Raw genomic sequence first — 14,235 nt, 5'->3', positions numbered from 1 at the left:
GAGGAGGTACGCAGTGGCCCACTACGCTCCCTTCCTGCCCCGCGCGCAGGTATTGCCCGGAAGTCTCCCAATACCTGAGCAACGCCGTCGGCAATACTGTCGGTGTTTGCGGAGTCACTATCCTTTCTTACCGGCTCTCATTGTTTCGGCCTGTCGGGCTATCTGGGGCAAATAAGCAGGAGAAAAAAAAACGCAAAAGAAAATGAGCGCCTGAGAACGGCGCTCCAGAAGCAGCGGGCGGTGCTTTCCCAGATAAGTCAAGGCTCGTCGCTTCGACCCTATCGGGGTCGAAGGCTGTGCAACAGCTGAAGCCCCAGACATCTTCCACCTAGTCAGCTGATAAAGATACGTATAAAACAGCCTGGAAATAGGTTTTGCACAGCGTTTGGAGGCAAGCGGCGAGCAGGTGAGCAGGTTTCATTCGTTGCTTTGCATGAATAGCAGTTCTATGGCACAACACAGTAAACTAGCACACTTCCAGCTGCAGCTGGTTTCATAGCCTAAGAAGAAATCGAAGCACGTATATGCGCACTGAGAAAATGAAGTCAATGCCATTGTATAATTTCATTCAACCAGAAACGGCGGCTTGTTCATCGTGCTGTGGCAGGTGATATCGTTGTGCTGCCATTACAGAGATGATCCCAATATCCGTGGGGGATTGGCATGCGCAGTGTCACTGGCGTACGCAAAAAAGAAAGGGGGGAAGAGAAGAGGAGGCACACCCGAAATTTCGGCTTCTAGGGGGGAGGGCCATTGATTTTGCCTGTCATAAAATAACGGCTACCGAAAAATATTTTTCTCTCGGTAGTGATGTCCTAATTAAGATTACGCGGCTTCGACTGCGGTACTCACCACCATGATCAGACATTTTATAATGCCCTGAAGAAAATAATAATAATAGCAACACGAATGTAAAGTAAGAAGCGATAGCCCCCAAGAAAAGAAAAAATTCCGAGCTTGGGGTTGGGGGGAGGGGAATGGGCGAGGCCAGTAGCTCTGCCTAATATCGAATAACTATATATACTACAGAAAAAATATTTTCCTACCTCCAGCTTACGCGGATTCGTTGCCAGTAGTCATACCGACGATCAGCAATTTCGAGTTGTAACCCTCCTGAATAGAAAAGTGGTCAAAATATCGGAAGTTCAACAGCACGTCTATGACACCACGAAGTTACTTATTTTTAATTTCTGTAATTAATCCTTGTTTAGGCCTTTTGTGCCTCCTTTTATTATAGTTGTTCATACTCTCACGTTCTCCTTCTCTTTTTGGGGCGCGGTTACGCCATCACAAAACAGGAGGAGGAGTTTGGAAAGGAAATTGAGATTGAGAAGGGAAAAAAGGAGGACGATTGAGGGGAGGGGAGGGGCGGAACTGCCCCCCCCCCCCGCCGAATCGAAATATCGAAATCCTGAATACATAGCCCACTGCGTTGATGTAGCCAGTGGGTTTATGGGGTAATTTCATATACCGTATGTTACGTAAATTCAATCAAACCTGAAAAATACGTGGTTTGTGTTATCCGTTCATAGTAATGCCAAATAATTCCCAACGTTTGTTCCTGATAAATCCTAACGAGCACAGTGCAATATTCAGGTCAATATAACATCCAGCCTAACGTTGTCAACAAAATGAGGGAAATACGTTTTGCTTACGCTAGACTAATTAATAAGTGAACAAAATATTCATAGGTCCAGGCCTTTTTAGGGACGGCCAAGCTGAGAGATAGGGGTTCACTGAATTTCTGATACAGGGTGACATGATTCCCCATGTACAGAATTTTGGGACTTCACAATAATTTCAAGGCTTGATAGTTACTCAACACCCGCCGTAATGGCTCAGTAGCTAAGGCGGTGTGCTGCTGAGCCCAAGGACGTGGGTTCGATCCTGGTCGCCGTTTTTGTGATGGAGGCGAAAAACTGAAGCGCCAGTGTGTCAATATTTCGGCGCACGTTCAAGATCCGCCCGGTGGTCTGAGTTAGTACGCAGCCCTCCACTACGGGACGCCTCGTAACCCAGGCGCGTAAGCCCCCTCCCTCCCAAAGAAAAAGAAAAGGAACGGTACTCGGAAGCTCTTATAAGTGCTCTATAATGACATTTCGCACGGTTAGTATAGAAAGCAAAGGTTAAAAAGCTTGCTTTGAGTGCAGTTCCATGTTTAAGGGGAACCAGGTGCCATAGTCTGCACTGTCAGTTCCCTTTTATCTGCCTTTCGTCTTCTGCTCTGTTATCTGATAATCTACAGCGTTGGAAGCCATTAGGCGTAACTCAATGAGCAGGAGTTTGTGACGGCAAGTTTAAAGAAAAAGCAATCGTATGTTCTAGAATGCTGTCAAACATAATTAGCATTCAAGGCACAGCTTTGCGTATGCGAAATATCGCGTTGATGAAATGGTTTTACAGATTATACGCAATTCGCACCGTTAGCCTGAAATTTCTGGCTATGTAAGAAATCACTAAGGTGTTCTGGTTTTCATTCTTACAGGATCTACCACAAAAACAAATATGGCCATCCCATCTATCATCACTTTCAGCCTGCTCGTCGTCGGTAAGTTTCTACTGACGTAAATGTTTGGCTAGAGTAGCAGCTGCAGCGGGAAACGCGTCTAATTTGGAATACAGCCTATCTCTTGTCCGCCGCCATCACAGTACGTGGGGCATGTTATTCTTTGTTTTTTCTCGTCGGAATAAAGTGAACGAAGTAACACAAAAATTCCTTTTATTTTTTGCTGATACCAAACAGTATCGAAAATGAAATAAAAAAATTGTTTCGGTCGAATTTGTTTTAAAAACTACGCTCTAGATGCAAAACGATGTTCGTACGTTATAAAAAAAATTGAGATCCAATCTACGCTTTTAAAGTGGTTGAACAGCGAAGCTGTTGGTATCGCCTACAACGACTGTCCAACTCACTATACCGAATGATTGAGCAAAGACAAGTAATTGCACTTTGCGAAAACTTTATTCGCAATGCCCTTTCTGTTCCCTCCGCCTCTCCTCGTATTGACCTTTCGAGCCCTCACTATGCATACTATGCATTTCTTTTCCACAGCCACATCGCAACACAAAAGCAATACTCTATAGGGTATTGCTTTTGTATTGCGATGTGGCTACTAGGGTGGTCATCTTTTGCATGGAAGCATTCCACTAACGCCACGTCCTGTACCGTATACTGCTCTCTCACAAAATGCAATTTGGTTAATATAGTTAATGCGCGCGTGCATGCGCGCTTTTTGCGTGCGTGCGTGTGTTTGTGTGTGCGTTCAGTGATGGCACGGTAGGTATTTTTTTAGTTTGTAAGTATACCACTAGCGAAGCCTGGCAGGCGCTTTCAAGCCTCAGCTTTTTTTTTTTTTTTTTACGAACTTCGCTGCCATCTTGAAATTTACGCTACATTACGTCTAAAGTCTTTCATTTGCGGATTTGGCGGTGTGCACTATCTTCATAAAAGCTCGATGCCGCAATACACGTATAAAATTCCAGCCGACACTTGTTTTGCGCGCTGGGAACGTAAGCATGTTTTCGGGTGAAAAATTGGAACGGCGATCAATCGGAATAATGCGACAGTATTACGTCCGCATTTTTCCTCACCGTTTTACCCCTTGTGAGAGAACCCCGTTAGCGCGAAATGATCAGGCGGACACTGATTGAAGGTTCGAAACAAATCTTGGTGCGACGTCGGACGGCGCCCAAAAAACAGCGTTGCCTTCGCTGGTCCGTGTCGGCTTCACGTCTTCGTTGTATAGTCTCGACTTGTTTGCGAGTGATGCACATCTGCCGATGGCCAAGCTGGCCCAGAGGCAACTCTGAGCGTGACATGATTTCCTACTCTCCTTTGGTGCTCCGCCGCTACCCTCTTTCTCAGCTCGGCGGCGTTACGCTTAACACGTCTGTCCACAGATGTACACCGGCGGCTTTTTTGTGACATGAGACTTCTAATCACGTGCGTTAATGTAGTATGACATCGTAAGTTGGCTGAACGAAGAAAACTCCGCTATACCAGCTTGAGTGCCGGCATGGGTCTGATCGCACTCCCGGCGAATATTGTGGGTGTCAGTCGACCCCGCGGATTTCGGTCCCTCATGGTGCCATTTCTCGCAGGTGCACTGGCTGGCAGCAAGCAGGATGCCAACAACTACATAGACTTGGTGCTCCGCACTCACCTGCCGGCAAATGTGCGCTCTCTCAACCTGGATCCCGTGTACTTGCCGGGTTTCAACGTCAAAGTGGACTCGACAGGTCCGACCAACCGTGACGTCAAGGCCCACTTTCGGACAGGCGTGCTCTATGGACTGTCGAGCGTAGTCCGCCGTCGCGGAGACTGCGGCGTGCCCGGCTGGCAGGGTACGAACGTCACCACGGGCTGTTACCTGTCTCTGGACAACCTACGCCTCACGTACGATGGAAACTACACCGGCTTCACCTTCCTGGGCGGCAAGAAGAACATCAGCCTCGACCTGGTCGTGGAGAAGACCAATGCCTTCGTAGAGGCCACCGGGTTACCTGGTGAGCAACTCGTGTTTTCAAAAGTTAGACCGCACATTCAGGACTATGCTCGTTTGCACCGCCAGCTTTGGGCGTGTTGTCTGTCGGGATCGCGCACTGCGCGCTGGCGGAGAAACAGTGTTGCGAGTTGGGACGCCGCGAGCCCGAAATAATAAGAAACGATGAACTGCAAAGAAAACGAGGAAGTTGTTGGTGGGCGCTCATTCCTCCTTAAAACTTTGTATTATGTTACGGGCTGTTGCGGAGGGAGAAAAAGTAGAAACAAACTGCGTAACGTTGGACGGAGGACGATAGGAGGAAAAATACACATCGTTTCTTTCTCCCACTCCGCAGAAACCGCCATTTTACGATCAATCACCATGAAACTGGGAAAGCTGCCAGTATAAATGCATGGTATTTATTAAAAATGGCTCGGTGCAGTTCTCAGAGCGCATTTTTTCAAAATTTAGATTATCACAAATTATGTGTGACAGACAGTTTGTTAATTTCATCAAGCAACCTTCCTCCATCCTTTCTCTCGCATTTCCATTTTCAATCCCACAACGCCAGCTTCTTTGAGACATGAAATTCTGTCAGCGCCATTTTGTTTCTCTGTGTCATTTACTCATTCTTTCGCACCCTGGCTAGGTCGCACTGCTACCCTCAGGACGCTCACCGTGACTGGCATCGAATTCCGCCTGAACGTCAACAAGAAGCTCGAGCTGAACGATAAGCGGGAGAAGAAGCTGATCAAGGCCATCAAGCAGGCGGCCTCTGGCATCCTGCAGGGAATCCTGTACAGCTCCTTCCGGGAGGCCCTCAGCCGTTCTGTCGGAAGAGTGCCCCTGCCCAGCCCCTGAAGAGCAGGCACATGATTGGGCCGCCACAGTCACTTCGTTTGAAATAGACAATAAACAAGGAACAGAATTAAAACACGCACGTGTCTCATAAATCTTCAGCAGTGATCTTTTCATATATACTACCACGTAACCGACATAAAACCTTCTAGGAGCGCGAACATGTTTGCGGGGGTCAGTGTTGCGGAATGGGCAGCCCCATCAATTCCGGCATGCCAAAATTTTGCGCATTCCCACTCCTGGAATGACCGGGAAGTTCAATTCCATTCCTGTAATTCATCAACGTAGAAAATACTTCTTGGTGGCTGGATAGAGTTACCTACGAACGCTATACATAACGCTGAAGTTATCAGACGCGTTGAGAACTGCAAAAATATGCATGCACGTCGCCAAAGTCGAGGGATAGCGGCAGCTTGGTGACATCTCTTGTAGAGAAAGATGCATAAAAAAAGCTATCGGGGCACCTATACATTCTTTTGTGGCGTGAGAATGTGGGCGCATCATTACCGTTTCAGTTATCTTACCGAGTTATGTTGCTCACTTCTGTGTCGCTGTATACGTTTCATGTTGCGAAACATGAAACGTATGTTGCGAAACATGAAACACCGCTAACAGACCTTTTCATCATTACCATCTTTTCTCTCGCGCTTTTTCCTTCTTCTATCCGTTGTTCTTCGACAGACATTTTTGTTGGGCCTGTGTTCTGGCTTAACGTCAGGCAACGTTATCGTTCAGCTTAACGATATGTCAAGCAACGCCAAACTTATTGTACCTCAATCTGCGGGCACCAGTTAAAGACGTTAGACCTCAAAGCGTGCACGTTAGGATTAACGTCTGGCCATGGCATACCCACGTCCACCCCTCCCTCGCCAGCCGTTCGGCTCGCTACATTTACACCTTTTTACATCTTTTCTTAGGCCATATCGGCCACCCCTTGCCGAATAGAAATTTACAATACATCGTTACCCTTTTTCGTTCAGCCCCATCTCGCGTACCAGTACTACCAGCCAATGGGGACGCCAGGCCGGCGCATACTCGCGTTCGCAGCCTATTCGCGGCCAATGCATACCCGCGTTCGCTGCTAACTGGAATTTTGCTACCACGTTTCTGACATTACGCAGATATATGGGGGCAACGCATTTTTCTCCACCTGAGTCACGTAATGCTTGAGCGAGGATCACCTCTAAAAGTGTCCCATGCGTGCCACCATTCCCAGCACACCGCCTGCCAACAGTTCGCGTCACACACCTGATATCGCATGCTCTCTGCGAGAAGTAAAATTTGTAAGCGGTAAACTAATAGCGAACTCCTTAACTACGATGTTGGAGCGTAAAAAGGTGACAAATACCGTCACGGCACAGTTGTGTTAACGTTGTGAAATGATGTGAACGCACTGGAATTTGAGATTGTGGCCGTGTCGCAACCGCCCGCAATCTGTTGAAATGTTGTATTTTATTTCGGAACATTACGTTTTATTTTATCTGAGGCTGGCAACTGGCATTTAAAAAATCGCTCATTTATACTACCCAGTAAGACGAGATCCACGGCAGCAGAGGTTGGAATCTCCATGACGGGGACGAGTGGTTGCGGAATAGTTACTATATATAAAAAAATTGCGGCAGTCGCGCAGCGTTGTTGCTTTGGCGCCCCTCAGGTGCCGAAACATTTACCTGTCTACAGCTTCTCTCATGGCAGATTCACTGGAAGTCACCCATTTCACCCTCGAGTTCGTAGCAGCCGCCGCAAAACTAGACAGCGATTGCCCGCCTGTGTTGTAGTGAAGCTAGTTCAAGAGCCGGCCTGGCTGTAGGTCGGAGCTTAAGAGCGACACAGCTAGTCTAAAAACTCAGCCCACTCCATTCCCATTCCATTCCGGCGTCGCGAAAACGTGGAATCAGTCTGTAGTCATTCCAATTCTGGAGTAGTAACTCCGCAACACTGGCAGGTGTGCACCTTCATATACAAACGCAACATTTTTTAACTTGACGTTGTCAGTAAGAGGGAGAACCAGGTAACCGTTTCCTGCCTGCCAGGAAATATCCAACACTTTGGCATGCGCAGTCAGAGGCAAATTTTTACACGCAACCGAAACGAAACTTGAGGTTGTACCCTTGAGAAAATGAAACAATGAAAAAAAAAAAACGATAAAAAAAAATTGGCTTGGCTTGCACTAGTGATGCAAGGCTGGAGAAACAGCAGAGCTGGCGGCCGCTATTCCTTTGTCGGAGACCCGGCTGTGGCGCCTCGCCTGGATTTCCGAACTTGCCACCGAAAGTTCTTCATATGACTGGCACGCCGCGATCGTTTTGTCCGCAGGCTTCCACATCTCTCCCAAAGTGGACCGCGTACGCGTTAGAACCCGCGGCAACCGGCTTCGCGAACATGCGGCGTCTGTAGCGCAAACTAGATCGGCGTCTGTGCTCCCCACAATTCAGGTGAGAACGCACGTGAACTAGCGAGAACAGCACGCGAGGGGTCACGCCACGAGCACTCTGGCATAGGAGCCAATACGAGGGACCCGGGTTATATTCCGACCACGAAAAGCGTTTTTAAGTGCGAATGCACTTTATAAGCGACCCCAAACCATCCACCGCCGGCGGCGGCGGCGGCGTCGGCGGCGGCGGCGGCATCCGCAGTCCTCCTCTCTATATATAAAAAAAAACAGCATCCGGCGCCAGGTTTCGATCCGAGGACTTTGCGTCCGCAGCGCGACGCTTTACCGACTAAGCCACGGACGCGACGCTGATATCAGTGTTAGTAACGCGCTTTATATCTTTAACGCCTTCAAACTACGTCGTCAGCGGCGTGCGTTGGCGACTCAGCGGCGTTATAGCGGCTTGATAACTGCGTGGTGTACACGTGATACTACAAACCCGATGGAAGAGATGGAAGAGAAGGCGGCGAGGCGGTGGGCTGCGGGGGCCGAGCGCAAGCGCCGCAAGCGGGCCGACAACCGTGCATTCGCACTTTCAAATTCTCCCCCTCGGGGAAATGCGGGGGAATTTTTTCCCCTGGTTCATCTCTTTGCTTCATGCGGTGGCGGTCTTTAAGTTGTTTTCTGTTGTGCTTAATCTGGGGTGTTAAGTTATCGCTATTTTCGTTCCTTTATTATTTATTTCCAACCTACCAAACCCATCTGCGCATTTGCCTTCCCATCTAGTAATGAGGCGGCCTGGGAAGGCGAGATGGAATGGTTTTTGCACGCTATGAACGCCTAAATTCGTTGTTAGGTTTATTTTTTTTATCCTTCAAAATTAATCCATTTGGCTCTAATACTCGTGAAAATTCATATCTGGCCTTTTTTTCCTTGTAGGAGTTGCCCACTGCGTGCCAGCACAACCGTTTTTTCTTTCCAATCGCTAACTCCGTACCTTAATTTCGGGCCTTTGCGGTGGCCGAGGTTAGGTTGCCGGTTCCACAGCGTAAAGGTCCCGGGTTTGATTCGCGGTACCTCCCTAACCACATTCTTTTCTTGAGACGCGCACTCCCAACACCTGCTCATGGGCTCGTTGCCTCCTGGCCACTTTCGCTCAGACTTCTTGGCCTAGCATTTTCACCATGGAGGAAAGATTTTCACTAGAGTGAACTAGAATACTTGGGTAGTGGAAAAAGCGGCGGCTGCTCCCCACTGCGCCCTTGAAGCCAAACGTGTTAACCGCCGCGCGTGGCGCTGGTGTGCCCCGCCCGAGGAGATTCCGAAGCGGCGCGCGTTGATCGACGTGCCGCTATGCTGCTGTTCGGCGATTCACGCGGTGTTTTGACGTTTTTTAACCGCTGCACATGGTCTTTTTTGTGTGTAGTTACAAGAGGGACCTTGCAGGCACTGCGCTGGTCCTTAAGTGTTCTTGCTTCTGTCATTTATTGTTAATACGGACAGGGTGTTATGCGTGCGACGGTCTCTAATTGCAGAAGGGCCATGGCTCATGCAGTTTGAAAGGATTGTGCAGTATTGTGGGGTGGGACTGCACCCCTAATAAATTTATGTGATTGCTAGAAATATTTTATATTTGCGATTTGTTTTACCCTGCTTTTATTTGTTGAGTTCCTAATTGTTCCTAATTATCTTACGTCTTCAAGACGTGGGCAGTACATTTCATGAACTTGTGCATTTCTAAAGCGCTAATTATTTTATGTTAATGGGTAATTCGTTCCAATGAACTGTGCACTTTTAAGATGATCACGCGATAAAGTGTGGCATATGTGGTGCTTTTCTTAGAAGTACGTACGGTTGCGAATGTTGATGCTTTTCGCTGACTTGAGTGAAGTTTTTAAAACGTATCGTGTGTGTTGCGTGAATTAGTGCACTGCAAGGGCCGGGCCAGGTAGCACGCATTTTCTCGGGCCCGGGCCAGGCTCGGGCTTCAACAAAAATATTTTGGGACGTGCTTGCCCGAGCGCATGCATGCAGTGTCTTCGCGATGGTTGATTCCAAAAAGTTTCCGCATTGATCATTTAGCTTAAATGAAAAACAAAAAAATCAAAGTGCGAGGTCACTGCGGCACCGTTAAAAATATCTTTCGCTGATTCTATACTCAAAAAATATTTTCTATGTCAGGATATATATATATATATATATATATATATATATATATATATATATATATATATATATATATATATATATATATATATATATAGCGAATCAGAAAATGGGAAATGAGGGGCTCTGTGAAATAAGACAGAAAATAAGGGTTGGCAGTCAAGAAAACCTCGGAAAGCACAGGGGAGGTTGTGGTGGGTCATAGAAACAGATGAAGAATATTTTGAGTCGGAAAGAAAGTGGTGAAAAAATGCCCGCCGGGTGGGATCCGAACCCACGACCTCCAGAATACCGGTCTGGTGCGAAAGTGGTGAAAAAATTCCCGCCGGGTGGGATCCGAACCCACGACCTCCAGAACACCAGACGGTATTCTGGAGGTTGTGGGTTCGGATCCCACCCGGCGGGAATTTTTCCACCACATTCTTTCTGACTCAAAAAATTCTTCATCTGTTTCTATGACCCACCACAACCTCCCCTTTGCTTTCCGAGGTTTTCTTGACTGCCAACCCTTATTTTCTCTCTCTCTCTCTCTCTCTCTCTATATATATATATATATATATATATATATATATATATATATATATATATATATATATATATATATATATATATATATATATATATATATATATACACATGTGTGTGTGTGTGTGTGTGTGTGTGCAGCACACACACACACACGCAGGCACGCACGTACACGCACGCATGCACGCACGGACGCACACACGCGCGCGCACACGCAATAAAATTATGTTTATTTAATAAATAAAATGATCACGCAATACAATTATGTTGTACGTGTGACTTGGTGCTTTTCCGAGAATTGCGGTTGCGAATCCTGTATTTGCGCTCTTTTCGTTGACTTAACTGAAGTTTTAAGACATCTGTCATGTGTGCTGCATGGGTTGAATTTGAAAAAAAGAAAACGGGAAACGTTTGCGTACGTACGACGCAGTTTGCTCGGTATGCAGATCTTGATAGAAAAATCAGCAAGAAAATAAAGAAAAAAATCAGAAGTGACGTATGCTGGCCAGCCTAAAGCACGCCACTCTTTCCTCAGTTGACACAATACGATAGCGAAATAATCAAACAACGAAGAAAAAAATATCGGCATGATACCGAGCTCGATCGCCAAAGCACGGCGCGGTCTGCTCGGTTGGCTAAATCGGATGAAGAAATGAGCAAACAGTAAATACACGACGTAGCTACCTTTTCCATAAAAACCCTGGTACATTAATAACATTATCAACGGTTTTTACACGAAAAAAGAACTGTAGCCCCTCGGAGAATGCCCCAACGCACGCCTACCCGCCGCTACCCCAGGCGAAAACGCGCTCGGGCGGGGCACACGAGCGCCACCGCGCGGGGTTGACACGAAGTGCCTCACTCGGCGGCGGCCGCTTTTTCCACTACCCAAGTATTCTAGTTCACTCTAATTTTCACCCTCTGCACTTCGCTGATGATGATAATTTTCTGGTAACGCTCCACGGCCAAGCTATAGTGCCTAGAATATACTATAGCCAGACTAAAAGATTAAAGGGACCATGCAGACAAAACACAAGTTTGTTTTATTCGAAAGATTTTGTTTTGTATATATGCCCCCATCATTTTTCCGGCATCAAGTGATGCCTTATTCACTGAGAAAATAAGCAATTGTGGTTAAAATTTTGATTCTCCCACCAAATCGTGTTTCGCGACGTCTGCCATTACGTCACACGTACGGGTCTTCAAGCGAACAGCTAGTGCTCTGTTCAGCCTGCAGCGGACTGCAGAGTCGTGTTTACCGTCATTCCTCCTAGATGGCGCCACCATACTGCTCCGCACCGCTATTCGCCTTTGCTTTGTTTTCGACTGTATTTGCAGCTGGCTTGTTTTCGTTACGGTAGTTGAAACATGGGGTATGTTTATCAGTACCGGATCGTCCACAGACTGCCCGAGACACGATCTGGCGCTCGATTTTCGCATGTATTCGTATGGGGCTTTCAGTCCGAACGCAGTCCTCGGGCTGCCCGCGAATAGTCCAGGACTGGTAAATAAAATAGAGGAGGCCCAATGTCCCGCCAATCGGCCAGCGTCGATCGTCTGTCTGAGACAACCCCAAACCGCTGCAGTGCTGTGCAGCTATAACAAGCATAGTGCGTGCAGTACCAAGAGCAGTACGCACCGGTACTTCTATGTTTACGTGTATTAATTTTCATTCTTCCACCCCATCATTCTTACTGCTATAAATGAATACGCAAGGCGAGCGCATTCTGCGAGATTACAAGCCCTGCCTAACCTGCCGCAGCCAATCGCACGGCAGTACATATGACGTTCTAGCGCGGGAAATGAGCTACTGAGTCGCATGGCCATTCTCTTTATTCATAATTTTGTAGCTTATTTGAGTGAAGTGTACATTAAAAGTAACGTCAGTACGATTCTAACGAGGCAATCTCTCGAATTAACCAAACTTGTGTTTTGTCTGCATCGCCCCTTTAAACAGCTCCGCCGTTTAAATCCGGCTTGCATTCGTATCACTTTGTCTCACCGGCATAAGCCGGGCTTTTTCCTTCCCTGCGGCGCCGGTTCTTCTAGATGCAAGTAAACGCAGATCCCTAAAAAGACAAGTTAAAGCCGGACTCACGATATCAAAAAGGGGGAAAAAAAAAGGTACCTGTTTTCAAGTGGTGTTCAGATGAGTGCGAGTGATGATAAACAAAGAATTATTAAAAGGTAGGTTGCGATGTGGGGTTGGATTCGCGCATGTTCTGTTTATAGTGCGGTACCACTTATTGTGCAGATTTCCACGGCTCCCGGGACATACATTATAAGCGAACTAGCTATAGTGAACCTCAGTTGCCTCAGGCATGACTGAACTGGTCAATTGCAGACTGACAAGAGAGAGAGATGACTTTCATGGTCTCAAGGGCTACTTCAGGGGAGGGGTGATGACCAGGGAGGAATGTGCCTGGTAAGTGACTTAGGCCGTCTGAGTCACGATGCCCCCCCCCCCCCCTCCCTAAATTCTTTTCTTCGTATGCAAATGTGAAATCGGCCACGTCACAAATATGCGGTGGCGCTGTTATCGGAAGGACTGTAGTAAAAAACAAAGAGGCACGCTAAAAACATGTGTGCCAGAACGAAAATAAAATATTTTAACATGCACAAACGACAATGCAGTGCACAAGTGACAGTAGTAAAGAACTTTATTCCACAGAGAAGTGGGTGTGGCACCGTAGTACCGATGCCCAAGTGACGGCTTGGCTTTAGCGCTGGAGACCAGTATTTGCTTGGCGTCGAGATATGTACTGGTCATCAGGTTCGCCCACAGCTTGGGAAGGGGAAGAAGGGAGGAGAAAGGTGGGAGGGCTGAATTCTGAGCCCACCCGATGACGATATGGGTAGGGTGCCCCGTTGAGAGCGAAATTTGCATTCTGCAGGGTATTGGGTTGGATATAGCGGGTAGCCATTTGGGGTGAAGGAAAATATTTGTGTGAATTCTACAGAAAGTACTTCCTTTGTGTTTGAGTGCTTTAGGATGAGGATGCGGGAAGCACTGTTGAAGGGTGCAGCTATGCTGGGTGATGTCTTGAAATGTGACCAGAAGCGGAGTGTCCAAAGCGTCCTCAGTAGCCTGGCAAACAGGCTGTGCATGGTGCGGTGGGAGATGAGACCAAATTTAACATTCCGGTGGTTCCCAAACTTGGCATTCTGGCTCCTAGAGGCCGCCACAGAGAACAAAAAATCTGGGCGAGCCCCTCCCCCCCCCCCTTTCCCCATCCCCCCTTCCCTCACAAAGAAAAACATTTCACAGTAAAAAAAACTGGTGCACGGAACGTGTTCGTAGCTCAATTTACCTCGCACCTGTCTGACCCCCGTTCTATTCACATGAAAGCCACAAAAGCACGCGCACACTCCCGAGGCTAATCACAAGTGGGCGAAGCGCCTTTTACATTTTGTTTACAATGAAGCTGCTTATTACTAGAATTTCATGGATTTTTTATGTGCACGAATAAAAACTCCCGAGGCTGCATGTATCTTTGAAGTGCGAGTCGTTCCACAGAGCGAGGCGTTCATGTGTGCGCGTTTGTTTCTTTGTTTGGTAGTTTTTCCACTTGCTTGCTTTTATTTGGCTGCACACTTGGTTTACTTTGACACCATTTTGAATTTCCCTTCTCTTCAGTCCTCGTAATGGGGAAACCAAGTAGTCTAGACCACTGATCTCCACTTAGTTGCTGGATGGCGCTTCGCCGCTGTCGCGGCCGGGCGCGCGCACGGCCACCGGAAGTTCAACGGCTCGTCCCGGAAGTCGGGCGTCTGCTATGCTTTTCAACCGCTGATAAACGTCCCCATTGGCGGATTTTGGCATTTTGT

At 47.4% G+C, this 14,235-nt stretch overlaps 1 protein-coding gene across 1 annotated transcript; it reads left to right on the top strand.

Moving 5' to 3' along the window:
- The first annotated feature begins 265 nt into the window (after window positions 1-265).
- Window positions 266-5,422, top strand: LOC144137719 (salivary anticoagulant protein P23-like). The gene is made up of 4 exons (XM_077669658.1): window positions 266-406; window positions 2,486-2,548; window positions 4,102-4,506; window positions 5,134-5,422. Exons 2-4 carry the CDS (start codon window positions 2,506-2,508, stop codon window positions 5,343-5,345), a joined length of 660 nt encoding a protein of 219 aa, XP_077525784.1. The 5' UTR covers window positions 266-406; window positions 2,486-2,505; the 3' UTR covers window positions 5,346-5,422.
- Window positions 5,423-14,235: the final 8,813 nt, after the last annotated feature.

Source organism: Haemaphysalis longicornis, unplaced genomic scaffold (assembly GCF_048455015.1).
Source record: "Haemaphysalis longicornis isolate Haplotype H1 unplaced genomic scaffold, Haemaphysalis longicornis Haplotype H1 scaffold_485, whole genome shotgun sequence".
NCBI classification, from domain to species: Eukaryota; Metazoa; Arthropoda; class Arachnida; order Ixodida; family Ixodidae; genus Haemaphysalis; species Haemaphysalis longicornis.
Note: the sequence above shows the minus strand (reverse complement) of the source record. Positions and strands in the feature narration are given on the sequence as shown.